The sequence below is a fragment of the Acanthochromis polyacanthus genome, chromosome 10, assembly GCF_021347895.1.
Source record: "Acanthochromis polyacanthus isolate Apoly-LR-REF ecotype Palm Island chromosome 10, KAUST_Apoly_ChrSc, whole genome shotgun sequence".
NCBI lineage: Eukaryota > Metazoa > Chordata > Actinopteri > Pomacentridae > Acanthochromis > Acanthochromis polyacanthus.
The window spans coordinates 14,210,340-14,233,303 of NC_067122.1; the positions used below are offsets into that span (position 1 = coordinate 14,210,340).

General features: G+C 38.9%; 5 protein-coding genes across 5 annotated transcripts; 2 read left to right on the forward strand and 3 right to left on the reverse strand.

The window, feature by feature from the left end:
• Nucleotides 1-17: 17 nt before the first annotated feature.
• sowahd (sosondowah ankyrin repeat domain family d) lies at nt 18-2,129 on the forward strand. Its single transcript, XM_022214291.2, has 2 exons — nt 18-231; nt 425-2,129. The coding sequence occupies exon 2, from the start codon at nt 543-545 to the stop codon at nt 1,518-1,520; it is 978 nt and encodes a 325-aa protein (XP_022069983.2). The 5' UTR covers nt 18-231; nt 425-542; the 3' UTR covers nt 1,521-2,129.
• Nucleotides 2,130-2,571: 442 nt separating this feature from the next.
• On the reverse strand, nt 2,572-6,551 carry rpl39 (ribosomal protein L39). Its single transcript, XM_022214312.2, has 3 exons — nt 6,527-6,551; nt 6,077-6,180; nt 2,572-2,792 (listed from the first exon to the last, which is right to left on the reverse strand). Exons 1-3 carry the CDS (start codon nt 6,527-6,529, stop codon nt 2,744-2,746), a joined length of 156 nt encoding a protein of 51 aa, XP_022070004.1. The 5' UTR covers nt 6,530-6,551; the 3' UTR covers nt 2,572-2,743.
• A 3,271-nt stretch (nt 6,552-9,822) lies between these two features.
• upf3b (UPF3B regulator of nonsense mediated mRNA decay) lies at nt 9,823-13,376 on the reverse strand. The gene is made up of 10 exons (XM_022214323.2): nt 13,131-13,376; nt 12,773-12,879; nt 12,577-12,683; nt 12,381-12,479; nt 11,995-12,105; nt 11,842-11,885; nt 11,560-11,748; nt 11,314-11,471; nt 10,921-11,230; nt 9,823-10,841 (listed from the first exon to the last, which is right to left on the reverse strand). Exons 1-10 carry the CDS (start codon nt 13,239-13,241, stop codon nt 10,704-10,706), a joined length of 1,374 nt encoding a protein of 457 aa, XP_022070015.1. The 5' UTR covers nt 13,242-13,376; the 3' UTR covers nt 9,823-10,703.
• Nucleotides 13,377-14,511: 1,135 nt separating this feature from the next.
• On the forward strand, nt 14,512-15,962 carry ndufa1 (NADH:ubiquinone oxidoreductase subunit A1). Its single transcript, XM_022214347.2, has 3 exons — nt 14,512-14,761; nt 14,866-14,955; nt 15,817-15,962. The coding sequence occupies exons 1-3, from the start codon at nt 14,660-14,662 to the stop codon at nt 15,835-15,837; spliced, it is 213 nt and encodes a 70-aa protein (XP_022070039.1). The 5' UTR covers nt 14,512-14,659; the 3' UTR covers nt 15,838-15,962.
• Nucleotides 15,963-16,555: 593 nt separating this feature from the next.
• On the reverse strand, nt 16,556-21,684 carry nkap (NFKB activating protein). The gene is made up of 8 exons (XM_022214334.2): nt 21,076-21,684; nt 19,733-19,813; nt 19,540-19,604; nt 19,362-19,454; nt 19,229-19,271; nt 18,943-19,137; nt 18,016-18,165; nt 16,556-16,973 (listed from the first exon to the last, which is right to left on the reverse strand). The coding sequence occupies exons 1-8, from the start codon at nt 21,519-21,521 to the stop codon at nt 16,799-16,801; spliced, it is 1,248 nt and encodes a 415-aa protein (XP_022070026.1). The 5' UTR covers nt 21,522-21,684; the 3' UTR covers nt 16,556-16,798.
• Nucleotides 21,685-22,964: the final 1,280 nt, after the last annotated feature.

Consider the following 22,964-nt stretch of genomic DNA (forward strand, 5'->3'; position numbering starts at 1 on the left):
GTGAAGGATTCTCGCCAGTGGTTTTGCCTGAGATTAAAATGAACTTTTTCTCAGTTCCTCTTAAAGGAAAGCACGATCTGTCTGTCACTGCAACTCAGTATTTGGGATAACTCTTCATAACTATCCACGCAGTCATGTGTTTGTGTGTATCGCTGGACGTGAACTGAAACGCTGATTGGTAGAGGTGGAACCTGTGCGCTTTAGAGCAAGAGTCTGCGCTTTGGAGAACAGGTGAGTAACATCGGTGTGGCGGCAGCTTGACAAGACTAATCTTTAGTGGTTGTGGACTAACAAATGCAATAAATGAGTTTATTAAAGCGATTGAGGAATAACAATCATAATCTATTACCCTTAGTGGTGTGACTGTGGATTGTTTTTCGTGTTAGTGTAGATGTTTTAACTACACTTTCCCCTCATGACGCAGAATCCAGTACAGCGGAGGGAAATGGCTCCCAGTTCATAATTTGACAGGACATCTTCGGGGTGTTGTCTAAATAAAAGGAAGTAGCCTTGAACTCTTTGTGCAGAGGAAGCCTAGCAGCATGTACGAGAACAGATCTGAAGATGCTGGATGTGAACCAGCTGTCAGCGGTCCCACCGCCCACAACCGCGCAGCGTCCAGAGAGGGCACCGTTGTGGAGCGGCTGTCGAAGTATGGCATTCAGGTCATGCCCAGTGCTTTCCAGCGTAGGTCGAGGCTGCAGAGGCAGCAAGAAGTCAGTGACAGCTGCACTCCGGGAGGACTGCAGAGGGAGGCTCCGGAGAGGAGCTCTCTCACTCCCGCTATGCGTAAAAAGTACCTGAAGGAGCTGCTTTTCAGTAACTCTTCTAACAGCGGCTTCAGCAGCGTGCTGTCCACGCAGACCTACAGCGTGTCCTCCGAGCAGGACACGGACTGGGCTCTCTCCCCGATGGAACACGCGTGGATGCTGTCGGCGGTGGAGGGCAGCTATGAGACCATACTGGAATTCATCTCCGAGGACCCGCATCTGCTCACCAGGAGGGACTTCATCAGCGGGTACTCGGTGCTGCACTGGCTGGCCAAGAGAGGACAGGACGAGACCCTGATCAGACTGCTGCGGTACGCGGACGGAGCCGGCATCCCTGTGAACGTGAACCTGCGGGGCAGCGGGGGTCTCACTCCCCTGCACGTCGCCAGCATGCACAGCCAATACATGGTGATCAAGCTGCTGGTCGGAGCCTACGGAGCCAACGTGGACGTCATGGACTACAACGGGAAGAGAGCCTGGCAGTATCTGAGGGGAGACGCCCCGCTGGAGATGAAGGAGCTGCTGGGGACCTGGGACGATGAATACAGCAGTGTTCGATGTGCGCAAAACGTCAACAAAAACGGAAACAACAACTGCGCTGGCGCAGAGAACCTGACCCCATGTGAGGAGGTCGACGAAGGAAAGAGAGAAGTGAACTACTTTGACCGGACTAAGAGAGGAGGCAGCTGGAGGCTTGGCTCCATAAGAAAGCTGCTGCCCTCCTTTGCATTTCTTGGGAACAAAACATGAGTAGGTATTAAGCAGGCTTTGCACTATTTGCATTATTTCTGCATTTACGTCACTATTGTGGTTCTCCAGTCTATAAAGGTCACAAGTCACTGGACAAGTGATTTTTCTTGTAAATCAGTTGGAAGAGCTCTGACTGCAGTGAGAATATCTTCTTTCCAATACAAATCAATGTTTTCCCAATTCTAGTTTTTCTCGTTCTTCAGAAACATGCTTGTTTCGTCTTGTTCTTCCAAGATACAAGCACCAAGTCCTTGTAATTTCCTGAAACAAGCTCATTTCCACGATATTTTAGGATCTAATTACAGACACATTTAGTAAGAAGATTAAAAGTGAAGACTAAAGGGTGAGAGACACTTTGTTCCACAAATGGTTACTCCTTCTTGTCAGATGCCTCAAGCTTCTAAAAATACTTCTACAATCCAAAAGGGAAAACAACTCCGTCTCCACACAAACAGCATTTGAATGGGCCTCAAACCAAAAGCATTGGGAGCCACTACATTACTTTTTTTTTAAACAATCCACTTATCAATGCTGTTTTCAATGCAGCACTTCAGTCATCTGGTCCAATCAAAAGTTACTGACAAATAAATCCTGAAAAATGTCACTGAACCTAACAAACACTTCCTGGTCTTTTTCTGCTGCTGACTCATTTCTGCTTGGATCAACTCAAATATTAGTAATTTGCTTGCGTGGCAGCTTTTCTTCTCCCCAGTTCCAGTACTTCAAGTAAACATTGCTGAGTTTGTCTTGCTGCTACGTTAAGCCTCTTCAATAGTTCTGCTGTCTTTGGCCCATGTAACAAAGCCAGAGCTCAAAATCTTTCCAAACTAGAAATAAATACAATCTTCCATGAAACAGTAATTCACAAGTGCTTGCTGTGTGGTCACAGACTGAAAGCCTCTTTAGTGCGAGTACTGCTTTCTGCAGAGCTGTGTCAGCACGGCCCCTCCTCATCTCATGTTTGCTTTCCCTCAGAAAAACACTCGGCCTCTAAATGGACGGTTCAGATGAAGTTTGAGTGGAGGGGGGGGAAAGAAACGTACAGCTGCAGTTTAAGTTTGATTGGCGATCTTTTATTGTCAAACATGAGCATAACCAGAGTATCTGTACAAAACAAAAACTGCTCCAGATAGCATGGCTCCCTCCCAGCGGTCAGGCCCAGCAGCTGGAGGTCCTGGCAGATGTTGGGATGGAGGGATGCTGGGATCCACAGACCCTCATGTTTACAGGCCGAGCTTGGTCCTCCTCCAGTGTCTCCTCTTGGAGTTGTACCTGAAAATGAAACGCAAAGAAGTCAGGAGTTGTCTTTATTTTTTTTTACAGTAAGTGCTATGTCCTGGTAAGGTACAGAGAAAAATGCAATGTTCTAGTTTGCTATGAAACTATCCGAATAAATGGACATTTTGGCTCATAGCTGTAAACACAGGTGTAACTGATGCCATCCAAATACTGTTTAGTCTGGAACACTGGACAAGTCAAGTCATTAACCGTGTTTCTAAAAAACAGTCAAACACATCTGAAGCAAATTTGATAAATGTTGCAATAAGTTGAAAACATAAATTCGGCTTACTGCCATTTAATTTTTTGGAAAACAGATCTCTTTAGGAATCATTTCTAATCTGTAAAGTACATGGTCTGCAGCAGCAAAGAGTGAAAAAGTGGAGACAGCTAATCGATGTTGGTTTTAGTTAGACCCCCCAGGAGTCTGCAGAGAAAAAGTGTTGATTCCACGGACAGCAATTCTTGATTCCTTGTCTTGAAAGTAGATTTTCCACAGGCAATACAAAATCTAAAATAAAGCAATAATGAAGGAAGAATTCTCTTTAAAAAATTATTTGCAATACCTTATAAGAAGACTGGGGGGAACCTTTGATATGTTCCGTGTTTCTTTTCCTAATTGAGCGCACATTGTGTTCGTTCTATCCGTGTCTGACTGTGTGCGCGTCTATCAGGACCGACCCAGCCAGTTATATCCGTGAGTTATCTGACTTTATAAGTAAGTCAATTCACTTAAATGTTCTGCAATCATTTAGTTAATAAGTGTTGCAAGTTTTAAGTTACTTGCTGTTGTTTTGAGGGAGTTTTCTCCGTTAACTGGTTGCATGTGAATATGCTACTACATGTAAAATGTAATGTTCTGCACCTCTCCCTATATTCTGTGGACAGCTTTGATTTCCGTGGAGAACTTTGAAATCTGCAGGAAATTCCGTGATCGCAGATTCCTGGAGGAACTAATTAGTAAGTTCGAACTTCTATGAAAAGCATGTTTCCTTCTACCATTGTGGACAGAAACACTTTAGGAAGAACAAAAACACTGTGAGTGGACAATTTTCGTGAAATTGAAGAATGCTTTTCCAAATTGTGTCATTTACAACTGTCCCCAATGTTACACTTCAAACTGCAAACAAACACATGACTAATATTACATCTCTTGTCACTTCTTCCTGTCCAGCTACAACAATGGAAGTTCTCAAAAAATAAACAGAAGTTATTATAATTTTCAGTAGAAATACATGTAGCACAAATCAACTCAATAAAAGGGATAGAGTTGTGAACTTTGATCAAGTTTGTCTTAATATTTTAAGTGGCCAAAACTCATTCTGCATCAGAAGCTGGATTGCTTCAAATCAACGCGAGCAGTTTTGTAGCAGACACTGTAGTACAACTGCTTCATTTAAACCTCTACCCAACTTTTAAACATCTCCCATAACTTTTGTAGTTCCAGTTTTCTCAGTTTATTCATCAGTAAACACAAGGACTGACTTAATATTAGCAGTAAACAAAAAAAAACTGATACTATTACAAACAATCCTGAGCAGACAAGGAAACATTCAAATGAAGAGCAAGTTCAAACGTTCAGTTGAAACTATGCAAATTCTGTTGCTGCCGATTTAGTTTCACAAGACTCCCAACTGGCCACAACACACATGCACAGTATATAATGTTGTGTATTAAATATCCCATTACTGAAGTCACCACAAACACTGATGGTGATTTAAAATGCTTTGGATTCTTCTAACCCTCCTTTGAAGAAACAATTACAGCCATTATCACTTTTTCTAAACACTAAATTCCTGCAGCAACCATCCCAGACCACAGTGATTACACAAACAGACCGACAGCAAGGAAATTCTTCAGGAAGGCAATTTAGCGTACAGATTGGTCATTTGAACGAGTGTGTATCCAGCTGCAGTGTTCAACTACAGAGCTTCCTGATCACCAGCATGGAGAGCAGGAGAACGAGCTCTACAGCAGAAACATGCTCTCAGCAGGGTTAATGACAGCACTCTACTGCAAAGGAGAGCTGCAATTGCAGACCTGCTTTACATGACTGAGTTCCTGTTTCTTCCATGCATTAGTCAGCATTTCTGCACTTATAACAGCTCAGTAAAGGACTGCAATTTAAAACCATTAAAACAGACACTCAGCTCTTGTTAGAATTAGCCATCCTCTGCACCTTTAAACTTCTTGAGTGCACATGAAGTTTTTACTCCTGAAATTACACCATTTCGTTCTGTTCACTCCAGTTTTTATTAAAAACTCAGGTGCCGGTGTGTTGTTAATTAGCCGTCCTGGCTAAAATAATGCAGTTTAATGCATCAGCCCAATAATAAATCTACACTAATCAAAGTAAGAATGTAAATGTTTAAAGTGAAGCTTCTCTTAGAAGCTAAAGTTTGTTGTCATGATAAAATACATTGTGTTTATACTACAAGGACAATACTAGAAATAAGTCGGTTGAATGCCATATAATCCACATGCATCACAAACTACATCATTTAAAAGAAACTTGTCTAAAACAGTCTCAACAGAAACAGACTAACATCCACTGAAGCTGATTTGTTGCAGATTGGTGGGACTGGATTTCACTATTGTTCTTCGCAGACTAAAGACTGTATGTAATTAAAATAATAAATGAGGCTAAAGTGACTTGATTTGTTAGGGGGCGGTGGGATGATGGGTTTTGTGAAATATATTTTGCAATATGAGAAAGATAACACTTTCACCAAATAACTTGTGGTTTAGATGGTCAAACAAATTAGTTTTTTGCTTTCCATACTGAAAAATGACAGGACACTGTCAACAGAGTACCTGCTTTTGGTCAACATCATCCTCTCTGCAGCTAAAATATTTTCATACAACTCATGCTGCCATTCTTCTGAACTGATTTGTGATTATTGTACATATTGTGATGTCAATGTTTAAATATGTTGTGTGTAAACATCAAACGTTATCTAGAGTCAAACATGACTCAAAGTCTAAACGCTGCTAAAAAAAAAAAACCCAACTTATTTAGCATATGAGAATGAAACTGCTAAAATCAATGGAGCTGCTCAATAATGTCTGTTTCAGAGCTCCCCGTCTGTGTGCATAAAACCCATCAGAAAGTGATTATTAAAAGTTTAACCAGTTGAAATTTATGATTATAGCCATGATTATATACAACTACACTCAAGAATGAATTTCAGATCAACTTACAAATCGTTTTCAAGACTGACTGTATTAAGTACATTGGAGCATAGTCTAATATGATGGACAGTGCAGAACAAACTCACCTGATCTTGTTGCCGGTTTTCATTCTGATCCACTGAGGAATCGGCCTGTTCTGTTTCTGCTTCTTGGCGAGGAAGCGCTTGATCCTGAAAGTCTTGTGGGACGACTGGAAACGGTAAAGAGCATCGTTAGCACTATATTAACACAGAGAAAACGTTTGTGTACTACGATGAATGTGCACGTCTTCAAACAACTACATTTATCCCGCTCACAACACTAAAGATAAGGAGCCAGCTGCTAACATCTACGCAGGAAGCTTTAGCCTAACATGCGTAGCTTCACAGAGCAGGCACCGGCTAGCTTCACTTAGCAGCTTTAATATGCTCATATTTCATTCCATCACGCCACATACAGATTTTTAATGCACCGTTGTACTGTCTTTTAATCATGTCACGCATTGGAACAGGTTTATAAAGCCTGCTGACATGGATGTTTAAAGATTTGGTATTTACCATTTTGTCCACAGTCCTTTCCCCACTATGGCGGTGGTCGAAGAGAGAGAAGGAAGTGACGTCAAGGTTTTTAACCAGAAAACAGGTTCTGCGTTCAGCTCACAACGACACCAAGTGGAGGGTTGTTTGTTATACACAAGACAGAAATTGGCACAGTCTTCTAGATTGTTGAATTTTTTGTTTTGTATATATTTTTTTCTAAGATTTTTTGTGTATATAGTCCTTGTTTTTCACAGTTACAACATAAGAGGTCTGACATCATAGAAATAGAAGTAGACTAGCGTCACAATGGCATTCCATGTGAAAAGAATAGATTTTTAGTTTTTTTTAATTGTAAAGAGTCAGGAACATTTCCAAAGTAGATTTAGTCACACCTTTTGCTGACTGATCACAATTAGTGATTTAGGAGACCAAGAGCAAAGGCATCCAAAAACCAGTCAGCACTCTAATAGATAAGAGATAACAAAAAACTTAACTGATCCCTCGCCAAGGAAATGTACATAATACAGCAGCTGGATACAGATACGACCTGAATGAACCGAAAATACAGGTTTAAGTAGTGAACTGACAGAAAATAAATTGGTAGAAATTTAGTAATTGCAGTAAACGACATTAATTTACGCAAAAATGCTACAAATTTACTGGTATCAGCATCTTAAATGTAGATAATTACAAATTTCATAGCTTCTGATGATCACTACACTTAAAATCTTCAGGTTTTCTGCTGTTAGTCAAATAAAAAAAAGCAATTTGAAAATGCTAATATTTTGTTTTTCACTATTTACTCACTGAACAAAGTCATTAAGATATCCGTTGGTTGCAGCCATACAGACCTTGTAGGAGGGAATAGTATTTTGTGTTTTGTATGTTCTTTACTTTAGACACAGGACGTAAATGGAAGGATTTTGTTCAAACACATTTTACAACTAATGAGCTGAATGTAAATCATGTAAATCTTGACTTCAAGGTTGGAGCAGCATGACAGAGGATGGAGGAGCCATTGCAACTGATCCTCAGTGATGTTAATTTCTGAAAAATTTCCAAGTTTCCTTTTGGGCAGTTCCCCATTTATCTGGTCGATAATCCAACCTGATGACTGCACATGGTAGCGTCTGAATTGTGTTGTATTCCCGCACACTGTAAAACTCCATCCTTAGTAGGAATTTGGTAAAATTCCGCTTTTAAAACATAAATTTTGGTGATATTTTGATATTATTTATCATATAATGTGGTAAATATTTACATTACAGCTGCTACAAGGCAACAACCTTATCTTACAATTTTTTTTCATACATTTTAAAACATCTGGACCAAGAAGTTATTTTTGTCTGAGTTTAAACTAAATATTTCAGAATTTTAGACTGTTGAGGCAACAAAGAAACTAAAGGCAATTATTAAGTGTCACTAATGTAGGGAAGACAGTCGGAATTCTTAGCATATTTCAGACTTTAACCTTCATGCGGTATTCGTTTTGACTACCCTATAAAGGCCTTCCGGGTCATATATGACCTGGTTTTGTATGACTCATATATGCCATGTAGATCCAAATTCTCCACAAATTCAGTGTTTCACCTTATATGTCAACGTCCCTAGAACTGATTGAAACAAATTTTAACACTTTTTAAAAATTATATGACATCATTTACCTAATTTGCATAAAAATATACGTATTTTGCGTGAAAAAAACCAATAATTACAAATTATGATTTCGGAGGTCCAATACAATATTATGTATTTTTAGTGAGGCCCATATGTTGAAGTTCAGACAAAATAATTTTTTTTAACCCTTTCAAAGTTTTTGAATGGCAACAAATACTTTACATCAACTGTCTTCCGAGTCATATATGACCCGGTTTTGTTTGACTCATAAATGGCATGTACATTAAAATTATCTACAAATTCTATGTTTCACCTCATTTGTCAACTTCCCTCCAACTGATTGAAATTAATTTTTACACTTTTTTTAAATTGTATGACATCATTTACCTAATTTGCATAAAATAATGTATATTTTTTGCGTTAATAACAGCAATAATTACAAATTATGGATTTCTGAGGTCCAATTTAATATTATGGATTTTTAGAGAAGGGTATATGTTGAAGTTCAGATGAAACATTTTTTTAACCCTTTCAAATTTTTTGAATGGCAACAAATACTGACATTAACTGTCTTCGTTTTGTTTGCCCCTTCTCTTCAACTGGGGTAAATATTAGCTCAAGAGCTTTTGCTGTAGAAAAACCTTCTTTTCACTTTGCTGTCTTGCATCAAAATGAAAAAATGGTCGGGAGAGACATGGGAAAGGGGTGGGACTCAAAGTTGTCATCATTACTTGTTTATCATACTGCAACTTTGAAGGTGTTGCATGTCAGTGTTTGTGTATGGGAGGCACATCAATGATTGTTTCTGAAAGCGCAGCTTTGAAGGGGCAGGTGCGGGTCAGTGTGTGTGAACATGCATGTGCGTGGGAAGAACACGAGAGGCAGCTCCTCTCAAAGGATAAAAATCACAAATTTATCTGTTGTTTGTGTGTGTGAATGTACGGAGGGGTGTGTGTTTGTCAGACAATAGTCATTTGCTGGATAGGTGTGTATTTGAGTGTTTGTTGGGAGGGGGTGGGGGTGGGGAGATTGGTTGAGAGTTGGATGTGTGTGTGGATGAGTGAGAGAGTGGAGTTTGATTCTTTGATTGTGCTAGAAAGCCAGGAAATGTATGTAAATTCTCTGTATGTAACAGATGCTTTTTGAATGTTTTCCTACAGCACAACCTAGCGCGTGTGTGAATGTGCATGTTTTTTTTGGGGGGGGTGGAGTGAGATGGTTTTTTTTTGGTATAGGTGAGTGAGAGGATGGTAATAGATGTGTGCATTGTGCCAGAAAGCACACCAAAATCAATTTTGTAACGTATAGCGCCACCTAGTAGTGTACGGGTCACTGGAGACCCGGAAGGCCTTTAGTTCCATTCTGTTTTATAAATTACCCATGATGCATTGCAGGGGGGGATACTCAATTGTATTTGAAAAAGAGGTTGATTATGCTGAACTGCTTGAACTTTCATGTAATTACATTAAAGGCAACTACATTTTTAAAGAGCATCTTGATGCCTTCAGGTCGTCAGAGACCCGTATGCCGTATTAGGGTTAAAGCTTTCATTGTGATTTCTAAATTAATCTTCTTGGACAGAGAATCAAGTCATATTACTCAAAACACCCACATTTTAAAAGGCTACAAGGATAGTAACACATTTTCTTGAATTTTAAGAATCAATGTTTCACCAAGAGAAAAAAAGAGACAAACAGTTGAAGCAAAGATCTTTTTATTTCCAATCAAAAGTGGCTTCAGTATGTTAGCATAATCAGCAGTGATATGATTTCATGCTGCATTCAGTTTAGTGCATTGCAGATTAACACTTAAGGAGAGTTTCATATTAGAAAAAGAGGGGGAAGGCCACAGGATAATCACTGATTATTTCACTTTTGCATCTCAAGTCTGCATGCAGGCATAGCGGTCACATGGCAGTCTAGTCAGAAATGGCTGTTTCTCCTCAGTCAGTGTGTGGATCGATGAAAAACTCACAAAAACCCTGATCAGGCAAATACAGATTATGTCCTTACATATGTTGCAGAGGTATTTTAGGGCAACAAATTATGGAAAGTTGAGCTCCACTGGCAGAGCAGGCTGTCATTCCCATATGTACACTCGACAAAGGCAACGCTACAACACAAATCTCATGTAAAACAGTTTAGAAACAAAAACAAAGAACTTGGCAATGTAGACATACTGAGTGATTAGAAGGCTAAACACCTGGTAAGTTATTTTACACCTCCAGAGTGTGATTTAGACGATCAATCTGAAAGCTCACACTTTTCCTTTACAGAAACAATACCGAAGTAAGGTCACTTTGAGTTCACGTGGTCCAAGAAAGCTTTGGCTTCACCTAATGTGCCCTGCAGCCAAACTCTTTCCAAAGGTTACTGATGCCTCTCCTAACAAATAAAACTAAAGAGGTTCAGGTGCTAAGAGGCTCCACAGTCACACCTCTGCCTCTGAGACTTGGAGAGCCGGATGCAGCCCTGCTTGAACCGCACGTGGCCCTGAGACGCCACCCTGCTACTCTGAGCCTCTCAGGCCTGTCTCCTCTCTCCTCACCAAACCTTAAATGCCGTAAGTAGAAACCTGCTCAGTCGTCTCCCTTCTCTGCCACTTTCTTCGTCTCTGATTCTGGCTTCCTGTCGGCAGAGTTGGATTCAGCTCCTCCTCCTGTGGCTCGGTTGCGGCTCCGGGCCCCCGGCTGGTACAGCTGAATGGCAGGCCGGTCCTGATGCAAAGAAACAACCCGCTTCATAGTAAAAGGTTACAAGATATGACCTGATGATCTGAAAGCAAAGAGTACTCACCTTATTTCGTAGCCGCTCTCTTTTACCACTCTCCTCCCGCTTGTTGTCTTTGGGAGGCTTCTCCGGCCGCTCAGAGTGAGAGGAGTCTGCCATGTTTTCACCCTTCTTCTTCTCTGAGGCTTTTTCTTTGTCAGCCTCGTCCTCTCGCTTCCTGTTGGAGTTCTCTCCGTCCTGCCGTTCTCTCCTTCTCCGCCGATCCTCGTCCTGACGCCTGATGCGCTCCTTCTCTTTCTGCCGCCGCTCCTTCTCCCGCTCTCTGTCTCGATCGTGGTCACGCTCCCTGAACTCCTTACGCACATCGTCTTCGCCTCTGTGCGTAAAGAACAAGTCCTACTTAAGTATTCTGTTCAAAGTTAGCAATATGTCAATAAATAAATGAGTGAAGCGACTGACTTCCTCCCTCGATCCTCCTTGTTTTCAATGTTGTGACGCCTCTTATGATCAGCACTCCCCATGGATCTTTCCTCTTTATTTGGCTTCTCTGCTCTCTTGGGCTTTTCCTTGGGCTTTTCAGAATCAACTTCATCACTTCTGTCTGGCTTCTTCAGGAGCTACACCGTTAAAAATAAAGACGAAATTGATTTATAATGACACACTGGAATCTATGTTTAAACTGTTTCAGTGTACTAAAGCACTCACCTTAATTTTTGGTTCTTCTTTTATGTGGTCCTTGTCTTTCTCCAGCGGTTTCTCAAGTCTTTTCATCTTTTCAGCCTCTTTGCGTTTCCTCCTCTCCTCCTCCCTCCACTTGCGACGCTCCTCATCACGCAGACGCTTGCGCTCCAGTTCCCTCCTTCTTCTCTCCTCCTTTTTTTCCTCCCGGATTCTCTGAACGACATTGGCAAAGAATGTGTGAGGACATCAGAAAACTCATCGCACATGTTTAGAATGCCACAATGTGTCACCACAGAGCTCATTTACCTGTTTATTCTTCAGGAAGTCTAGCAGAGGAGTTGTTTTTTTGGCTTTAAGGAAGAAAAAGGTTAAAAAATTATGCCTTCTGGAGTGTATCTGCCTGAAAATACATACAACAATGCTTTAGGTGCACCTTTGATTTAAGGCCTGGTAACGTACCTACAAGTTCCTTTGATTTGGCCTCAATCTCCTCCAACAGGGTCTCTGGTGTGGATGTGAACTTCTCTTCATCTCCATTGTAAAATTCAAGGAACTTCTTGTAATCAGGATCTGAAAGAAATACACAAGATACAAGGAAGGACATGACTGCTTCCCTGAGTCTTTATTTGACACTATTGTAAAACTATACTGAACTGAAGAAAACTCAGACAACGCCACTTGTTCAGAAACTGTTTTCTTTTGATAGTGACTAAGAAAATGGAAAATATATTAATGAACACAGTAAACCTGGTAGTTAGTTGCAAAGTAGGAATGATAATAAAGCTTGACTAAACTGAAACACCATCATTTCTCCACATCATACACAATAGAAGTAATATTTTTACCTTCAGCAATTGTTCCACATTTTGCATCCTTTTTCTTACTTCTTTTCTTGGCAGTCTTTTGAAAAGGTGCAAATTCTACAATGGCTGGATACTCCTGACCTGTTTAAAAACAACAGGTGGACGAGCTTTAAGTCTATCAACCTTTCCGTGAAAGTCCATAACTGTTTATTTAAATTTTATTTTATGCTCTTTATACCTCTGTTGTCAATGAAGACATATCCATCAAATCGATCTCTGAAGAGCACTATGTCCTCTTGATTTTTGAAATTGATGTAAGCCCTTGCAAAGAGGTGAGGGTAAAGGCTGAAAGTAAAAAGCACCAGGGTTAGGTTAAAGTCTGGAGGTGATATTGGTTTATTCTAATGATAAAATGTCTGCACAGGTCAATTCACCTGGTGTCATTGGAGAAAAACTCCAGGTAGTCCACCTCTGGGAGGGGTTGCAGCTGCTCCTCCAGCTCCTCCTTGGTTAGACTTGGTGGTAATCGTCTGATCACAATCTGGGAAAAGATTGTTGACATTTTAAATTATTACGAGAAGAAAAATGAAACTGAAAAAGCAGGCAACGATTTGCTAATCTTATTTTAAACTTGGGCTCAGTGGCATCAACTTTTACTTGCGTTATCATTTACAAACTGAACTGCGCATGTTAGACGGGAGAAAACACATATATTGCCAAGTAGTTTAATTTAATGAAACTCTTCAACTGGCGGATATAGCAACATTAGCTAATGCAGCTAGCAAATTTTACCTTTGTCATGGCCTCCTTCTTTTCTTTGGCTCTTTCTGTCTTTTCTCCATCTTCACATTTTATCTCCACTTTTCTCTCCTTCGGTCGGGTGTTTTCCTTGTCTTCCTTCATTGTTGAAAAGCTACTTCGTGCCGCGGATGAATCTCATCTCATGCAACAGACTTGTTTACTTTTTTAGCGAGTTAGCAGCTAACGAACTAACCGTAACTTCCTCTGTGGCGGTTGCAGCCGCACTTCAGCGTCACGGCCAGAAGGAGGCGCTGTGGGTAAAAAAAAAAAACACCGCGAAACTCGTCGATTTGATTTTATAATTAGAATACATTTTATTTTATTTTACTTGTATTTATTTTTCTATGTGAATATCGACTAAAATTACTTTTGTTCGTTACTTGTGCAAATACTGAAGAATGGCGTTATACTGACTTCAATGAAGTGTAACGCTCTTCAACTGCCCTTCAAAATAGAAGCTCGACAATTCAGGTATTAAAATTATATTTTGACGAAAAAATAAATTCACTTTTAAAGTGTATTTAAAATATAAATGTCAGTTGAATTCATAACAAGAAATGCATAAGATAAGACTAGACAATATAATATAGCCCTTTATAAATTCTAGGGTTAGTAATTTGCAGTGTTAAAGTGCAAAATGTAGTAACATCAGTAAAAAAAAATCTAAAAAAATGTAATCAGAACATAAAAAAATGACAATGCAGAAAATGTTTAAATTATAAAGATTTGTCTATTTAACGATACTGAACAATGTACATACATATCCATGTATTTAACATGTATATGAAAAAGGCGTAGAAAAGTTTATTCTTGCCCTCATTTAATTGAATTTGATTAAAGTTCAATTAAGTGAAATGAGAGAGAAAGAGAGAGAGAGACATGAAAAATGAAGATTCAAATAACATAAACATAGAAAATATTTTCCCTATCTTATTTGAATTTAAATTTTTTTCAGCAATGAATGATGTAGATGGTATTACTTTCTGAGTAAAAATGCTCATTATCCATATCCATTTCGGAGTTTAAATTTTATTGCAGTCCATTAAGTTAGTTGTTCTGTTTTTCTGTTTATGAAGTTGGGCATCAAACAAATTATGTGTTAAGAGTGTTTAATTAGATTAATAACCTTTTTAACTAATTTCGTGTATTATTATAAGTCATATTTTCTGTTATAACGTATCTACTAATTGTCCCTTGGAAAGTCAAAGTACATCGCTTTATTTGACATACAAATTGTATTAAAGAATGAAAAAATAAAGCCCAATTAATTTGTGTATGTAAACCTGAGACGGCTTGAGAATTGTCTCTTCCGTGTGATATTTCATGACGTATGAATGCTTGACGCTTTTATGTTGAAAAGGTCCAGCAGAAAGCCTTTTTCTTTTCCTGGCAGCAGAGGTCGCCAGGACGGCCGCCATTTTGTTAGCTTCTTAGCAAAATAAACTGTCTTGGGTGGTTTTAGGACAACTTGGTTGTCCTCAGAGTTGCTCCTTGTAACCTGACAGTAGACATTAGTAAGCATGTGGTATGAAATCCTACCGGGCCTCGGCGTCATGACCTTGTGTCTGATCCTTCCCGGTATCGTCACCACTCAGGTCCACAAGTTCACCAACGGAGGAAAGGTGAGGGCGACGCTGCTGCTGACTCTGACCCGGACTAACGGGAGAATGTACACCTTGTTTTTCTGCTTTAGAGTGCTTCATTAAACCTCATATTTTCCCTGCAGGAGAAGAGGGTCGCTCGGATTCCGTGGCAGTGGTATCTGATGGAGAGAGACCGGCGAGTGTCAGGAACAGGACAGTACTTTGACTCCAAGGTGAGCCTTCAGATGTCGATAGAAATAAAAGGTTTTGCCCCCAAATCTGCTTTTTGTCCATCTGCAGCATTTGGTTTCCATAGTCTACAGGTAACTCTCTCAGGGACTGTCTGTAATTTATCCACTGACATTACAAGTGTCTGTATTTATTTAGAAAAGACGTTCAACCTGGACTTCATTATTTCCACTTTGAGTAAATATCTCTCGTAATCATCTCTACCAATTATTTTCATAAGTTTCACCTTTTCATTGCGAGTTTTGTTTACATGCTGCCAGCTTTGTTTTCTTCTTCAACAAAAATGTATTATTTTGACACCCAGAATAACTGGACGATGTGAACTAGCACTTATGTATATTTTTAGTTTTATTTCTCTCTCTTAAAGGATTGCACTATCCCCTTTAAATGCTGTAACATTGCAAATTTCTCCACTGGCATTAATAAAGGCTTGGGGTATCATTCATATCTTATATAAAGTGTATATCAGGGAGATCAGATCTCACCTAAATCCTTTATGTTTGTTCATTTTGAATCAGCTGCATAACAGACATATCTTCTCTGATTTAATGCCAAATTATGTTATCTGTATTTCTGTCATGATTTATATCTCAATGTCTGTCAGTCACAGTTAGTTTTTGCATATTTTTCAATTCTGTTATATCTTAGATGTCTTCCTGTTGACATATTCCCCCCAAGCTTTACAACAGCATGTGATCTGAACATCCCAGAAGCCTTTTCTGTCTGCAGTTAACATGCCTGCAAGAGGATTTTCATTCGATAATAAACTGAACTGACAGTGATGATTGTGTGGAAGTTCTGTATAGTAACTGTAAACCTAAACCTCCTTTCTTTTTTCTCCATAGGGCTTGGAGAACATCAAGTGATGACGAGGAATACGGAGGCCCTTTGTTGTACATTAAAAGATTCTATTTACCATTCAGTTGTTTGTTTTGTTCAGTCTTTTATGACAGTTGTCCCTGCGACCAATTAAACTGTTCCACACTGGAAATCTTTTCAGGCCTCTTTTGTTGATTTCTACCAACAACAACCAAGTAGAAGGGGTTAGACATGTTTTTTCCTGCTATGAGAGATGTCTGCAGTAGTGATTCATCTTAAATGTCTCTTCCTGGTCTTGACGCTGCATCGTATCAACTGTTCAAACTAACTGAGCCGCTGCTACCTGCAGCTAGAATGGAAGTAGTTCATTATTTCGTGATTGATAGCTTTTTTAAAAAAAATGCCAGCAATCACTTCCTCTAAACTGAGGATGTGCTTCTCTTCTGTGTCTGTTACTGACAATGTTAAGGTGTGATTATCTAATAATAATCACTTCAAAAAATATAGAGTAGTATAGAATAGATACAGGGGAAATTTTCCTCTGAATTAAAGTGATTATTTGCTCGCCACAACTTAATATGTTTTTGTAAATACATGCTGAACAAGATGAGATGTCATTAAACTAACATTTACGCTACACAGAGTGATATTCAGTTTTTTAGGTCAAAAATAAACAAAATTTGTCAAAAAAAAGCCAGACATAGTTTGGGAACTGATGCTCCTATTTGAAACTTGAACTGAGAAAAGCAAGAAAAAGATAAAAGGTGATCGATAGGTAAAGTTTATTTACTGTTCTGCTCAGGAGTATTCGAAGAAATTTACAAGAGCAAATAAAACTGAACATAATACAATGTAACTCCTTTCAAACACATTTCTTTACAATTAAAATCCCCCCATACTGTACACTCCACTGTAACTGAACGTTGGTATATTCCAACAGTTCGGACTTTACACATCAGATCGCTGGATGAGGAACAAAGCAGAGAGAAAACTCTGGAAACCTGACATTCACTTCTCCTCCTTGCCTTTGGTTTTCCGGTAGACCATCTCCCTGAAGCTGGACAGGATCTTGCTCTCTCTCTTCCTCCTCTCCTCCTGGTTGAAGGATGCCAGAGCTCTCTTTTCATCCGCGCTGTAGATCTGGTTTTCCTTTCTCAGACGCACAGCCTCCATACGGCGATGTCTGCAGGGTGACATTTGACAATGTGTCAGTGTTACAGAAAGAATAGCGCCACATTCCCCCCAGGGTCTGCTTTATGCAAGAAACGATCACACAAAACAGAAAAGTAGGCTTCCACAGCTTCAAGAATTCATCTGACTTCTGCTTCTGATAGTGGGTTAGTTACTCCAGTGAGAGAAGAGCTGAGACCAAAACGGAAAAATACATGTTTTAACAAGAAATAAAAGAATTGTTTGATGTCTGTATCAGCAGCTAAAGCAACATCAGTTGTGTAACGATGACCTGTTGGATCACAGCTGGAACCGTTCTCCTGGAGAAAGGAATCTTTATGTATTTTACATGTATACCAGGTCTGAGCCGCTGAGGAATATTTCTGGAGACGAACGTGTAAAATAAGTCCAATTAAAGTACTTTTAAGAACAATCTTTGTTAATCTTGATTCAGTCACTAGAACTAAATGAGTTCAAAGAATCATAAGCAGAGGACGCTGAAAGAGTGCAGAATTTGGAGAAATATAAGAATCTTGAAGAAAAATATAAGTTCTAATTTGCTCAAAGGACTAAAGAATCAATCGACAATTTAATATCCCTAAATACCTCGATACCCATTAAAATTACATCTGAACTTTAACAATGCTGTCCACTATCATAGTAACTACTTCACAAAACAACGTTTAAACCACTGCATCATTCACAACCCAACATAAAATACATGAATATTATGTTCTTCTATTTGTTTTGGTGGCATAACACAGTTTTAAGTCATCAGTGTTTGGTCTTTTTCCACCAACTTTAGCAGGTGGGGTAAAACTGGTCTTTCATATAGTGTAAAGTGCAAAACTATCATCTAGCTGTTCATTTTTCACTGTTCATTTTTCACATAACTGTGATTTGAAATGGAAAATTAGTTTGTCAGTATCGATATAAATGTTTTAATGGAAGGAATCCTACTCGCTGCATCACACTGACATGTAAAATACTGCTGCCACATAAACCGGGTCGCATCTAAACTGAGAATTTACAGTCTGATCTCAAACATCTCGTACCTGCTGCCGCTCATGACGTAGCCGGACTTCTCAAAGTTTGCGATCTCCTCGCTGGTGAGTCCGATCTCTCCTCTTCTCGGGATACGTTTGCCGGCTTTCACGTACTCGGCCATCGCAGCACCTTCACCCGGCAACAGCGCGTGACCAAAACTGTTCAGAGGCAAAAACGTTCTTAATAAACATGCAGTTTCATGAAAAAGTCACATATGAAAAAAATAAAAAGTGGAAATGAAACTGTACAGTCCTACAATGTTGAAAAGTCAAAATCTACCATTTTCATTATCAGTGAGTGTCTGATTCATAAAATCAGTCAAATATCGCTAAGTAAATTCATTTTTATGTATTTTTATGTCATGTTTTGTCAGATTTGAGGAGCTGGGTCAAATGATTTTCCCTAAAAAAAGACTGAAATAATTAATCAGTTGTTAAAATTGTTTAATAATTTTCATTTTATCCTGAACTCCCTTATTTTGTTTGTCAATATGTGCCCTAATCTCTGCAGTCACTTTTGTATTTACTGTTTTTTCATATTTATTTTATTGTCTGATTACTAAACGTCCTGGTGTTTTGTGTCCTAATATTTGTATTTTCTGTGCACTAAGCAGAGCAGCACTGCTGATCTGGCTGTATGTTGAGCTTATAATGACAATAAAGGCGCTCTGATTCTCATTCATATACAGATGTGATCAAACAGCACAAACATGGAATTTAGAATTAAATGTCACAAAACACGGTTGTTGTCTTTATAAACACTTTTTTCCATCTTTTTTGTCGTTCACTCGTCTGAAAACAGAAACAGTGAAGATTAATGGAATTGAATTAAAGTTAGCCATCTTTCATTTGTCTTTTTTTTTTTTGTTGGTAAAATTCTAGCGGCAGGTCTGTGATTGAAGTGTAAGAAGAAAAGAGAAGGATGAAGCCACTCACTCCAGAGGTCGGTCGTCCTGGGACATGTGTGTGAGCGGAGCCTCTGGTCCCACCATGTTCTCGTCCATGCAGGTTTTCTCCACCCACATCACCGAACTGGGATCCTCCTCCTCTTCCTCCTCGGACTCTTCGCTGCTGGAGTTGCTGGACTCCTTCCGGCTCTTCTTCGCCTTCTTCTTCTTGGACTTCTTGGACCTGTTAGGAGACGTAAAGTTTGCTGAATCAAACCGTCTCTTTCTGCGCAAACAAAGCTGACACATGCTGAATATGATGCATGAGAACCTACTTTTTGCTCTTCTTTTTCTTTTTTTTCTTCTTTATTTCTTCTTCTGAAAGATAAAAACACAACAGTTCAGCTGATGAAAGTTATGAATGACGGACTTTGTTGTGCTTTCTGTGATTAACCCTGACTGTCTCACCGTCTGAATCTGATTCCAGCTCACTGTCCTCTGAGTGCTTCTTGTTTTTTCGTTTCTTGGACTTCTTCTTCTTCTTTTTCTTCTTCTTTTCTTCTGTTAATCACAGACAGGACTTCTTGTGAACTCAAACAACACAGAGTGCAACAATTTCACTTATTCATGTTCAAACACGGCATACCTTCTGAACTTGACTCTGAGCTGCTGTTTTTCTCGTCTTCTTCCACTGGTGTGAATTCATCAGAGCTGATGGACGGAAAAAGACACAATGATGTTCAGTGATATTAAAGCTTTTCCGGATTCCAACTATAATACAAAATAGTGTGAACAAAACACAGAAACATTTCGTTTTCATGCAGTTGTTTTTGACTTACTCTGGTTCTTTCACTCTCGGTGAATATCCCCAAACTTCAGGACAACCCAGCTCTCCGATCCTTTCCCTCTCCTGCAGACGCCTGGAACAGAAAAACTGATGATTCAGTCTGATGGTCAAAAACAACCATTTGTCCATTTTTAATCCCGTTACAGACCAAATATATCACACAAATCCTACACATATCATCTGGTTTACAGTGATTTTCACAATTAAAGCTGTTATAAAGCTATTTTCCTTTGCACGTATTAAGAAATTATTTTGAGCATTTAAGACATTATTTTTGGAAAGCATTTGCTGCTTTTTATTGTGTTCAATAAGTAAAATTACTTTACTTGATTACTGTGGTAAACTATATACCAGCAAAGTCCTTATTTGAGATGTATGTCTTATAGCTCTAATAGTGACTTTTCTCTTTTTTAATCCTGTATTTTTATGTCTCTTGAAGGTTTCAATTGATTTGAATGTTGTTTTGACTAAAAATGGTCTCCTAAAGTGCATCATGACACCCTCAAATGTCATGCTTTGTCAACAACCAAATACATTCACCTTACTGTCAGAGAAGAGTAAAAAAACGAAAATAATCTCATTTAAAAAGCTGGAATCAGAACTTAAGTTTTTTTTCTTGAAAAATCTGTCCTCCCAGTTAATTGATTATCAAAATATTTGGTAACTGATTCAATAGTTGACAAGTAATCGACTTGTCAGGTGGATCCCTTCTGGTCGTTCCAAAGTCAAGGCTTTAATCTAAGCGTAATCGAGTTTTCTCCATCAGGAACCCTCGACTTGCCCGAAGAGAGTCAGTAACTTCTTTTAAATCACTTCTGAAAACCCACTTTTATAGACTTTCTTTTATGTGAAGTTTACTTTTAACTGCAATTAGTTTTAGTGTTCTATTCTGTATTATGTCCTGTTTATTTCATATGTTCTCTCTTGCTTTATTTTATTTTTGCTGAGTAGTTCTTTGGTTTGACGCCATCTTTAATTTTTTTTATTTTCTAACCTTTAACCTTCAATCTTATTCTTTAATTTTTAAACTTTTCCTTTCTTTGATATGTGTATTAATCTAGATAATTATTCATTTAACTTGCTATCATTTTTACTATTTATTTTAGTTGACTGCTCTGGTTTGACTGTCAAACCACTTTGTGAAAGCTGTTCTTAAGGGTGCTACATAAATAAATTATCATTATTATTATTATTATTATTATTATCATTATAATTATTGCAGATTTGTACATATTTTCCAGACTTTGAACATCTATCAGAGGACAGAGTTGCATTTTGGGAACAGCAGGACGGTTTTGGAGTCTGAATTTAGGCTTGTTGTTGTACTTCTCATACCTGGCAATAAAAGCTTCCTGTCTCTGTCTCTGAGCGTCGTCTCTCTGCTGCTCGTAATAATAATCATCTTTGAAGCTGCCGTGTTTTCCAGGAGCGTCCCGCTGCTCAGACCAGTGGTTGTGGTTGTGGTTGTGATTGTGATTGTTGCTGCTGCTGTTGTTGTGGCGCTCTCTTGACCGGGATCGAGACCTGGACCTGCTACGACGGGGGCTTCCTATGCGGAAACGTCGGATGTTTTTCGCCTCTTTGAATCGACGTTCCCGCTCTTCCCGCTCCCTCTCTCGGTTACGTGGTTTCGGTAATTTGGGTCCAAAGCTGTCCGGAGACAAGCTCCGATCGCGGCTGTCGCTGCGGTTGCGGCTCCGGGAGCGAGTCCGAGGTCTCCGGGCCCGAGGGCTCCGAGGGTCCTGGCCGCCGTCAGAGCTCGACCGGTCGGATAGAGGCATCTCCTCTGACCGCTGAAAACTCACCGTGAGGCTACAGAACAAAGTAGTAAATAAAATACAATAACTATTTAGAGGGAGTTCACAAGATGTCGCCGCACGTTTCTGCTTTTTATGATGAACGCAACCAAAATGTCCAATAACAGGATAGGTCCGTCCCCAAACAGGAACCGGTCTTCACTTTAACCATGAAACAAATAGTTCCGTTCGTACTATTATATCCAGTAGATCAGTCTGAAAAATACGTTAGAAAAAACTGTTAAAGTATTACTTAGTCTCTAGAGTTTATTCAGTCTGTGGCTGCTACCGATCATTTAATTACATTCAAAATGTATGAATGTATTTATTTAACTTTACTGTAATTAAGGCAATAAGGAAATACCGTTTTCTCGTTTGTTATAATGGTATAAACGTTGCTTTTTGTTTCCCCCCTGTCCTTTATTTTATTGTTTTTTTTTATTTCCATTTGCTCTTATGTCTATACACTATTTTGTATACATTTTTGATTATCAGTAGCTATTTCAGAACTTTATCAAAACAAATATGTTTGAGAGCAAAAACATAGAAAGAAATGTGAATTGTTCAATTTAAAAAGATATAAATGTAATTTTTTTGGTATTGAGTTGATATGAACTGATTTACTATTCATCCTCTTCAAATAGGAACATGTACAGTTTTGGTATTTTTACAACACAATATCATATAAAATAATATTTTTGCAACAATAATTTGCTAGTATTTAATTAATTTAATAATATTAACTGAACTTTGTCCAATTTAGACTTTTTTAAATTCCTTAATTGGAATGGGTAAAATTCTGCAATAAAGGTGAACTGCAGAGTACCTTCTAAAGTCCTCGAGGGGATTTTACATCTAATTTATGCTATGCTGTTAAATTAAACATACATTTTTGCAGACTTTAACATTGTTTGAGTGCTTGTCACTTTCTGTGAATAGAATATGACTGTGAAGACATTTAAGGGTTGGACGCTACACATATACTTGCAAGACAAATACACAGCTATTGCATGGGATGTATGGACCAATGAGAATTACTTGTTCATCACTTCATTTTATAGTGAATATTTCCTTAATGCCAAAAGCACAAACTGCAACCATGATTTTGTCTGTGCCCTCACCAAATTTCATGGCTGTGGGAGTTATATTTCTGGAGATACAGAACCCTAGAAAGTGCTCCCCATCGGAAAGAAAAATTCAAGGTGTAAAAGCATATGAATAGAATTCTGAAAATTATTTCACAGACCTTAGCTTTTGATTCCAAATAACAAACATGTAAACCCTGAACAAAATCTGAGATGATGCAGCAACATATCTCCTGAGTTCTGTCTGAAGTGACATGAACAGATTCATGTCACTCTTCACTACTGAGCTTATGCTAATCCTCTGGGAACTTGGGTGGGTGGAGCAAGTTGCAGCAGGAAAGAT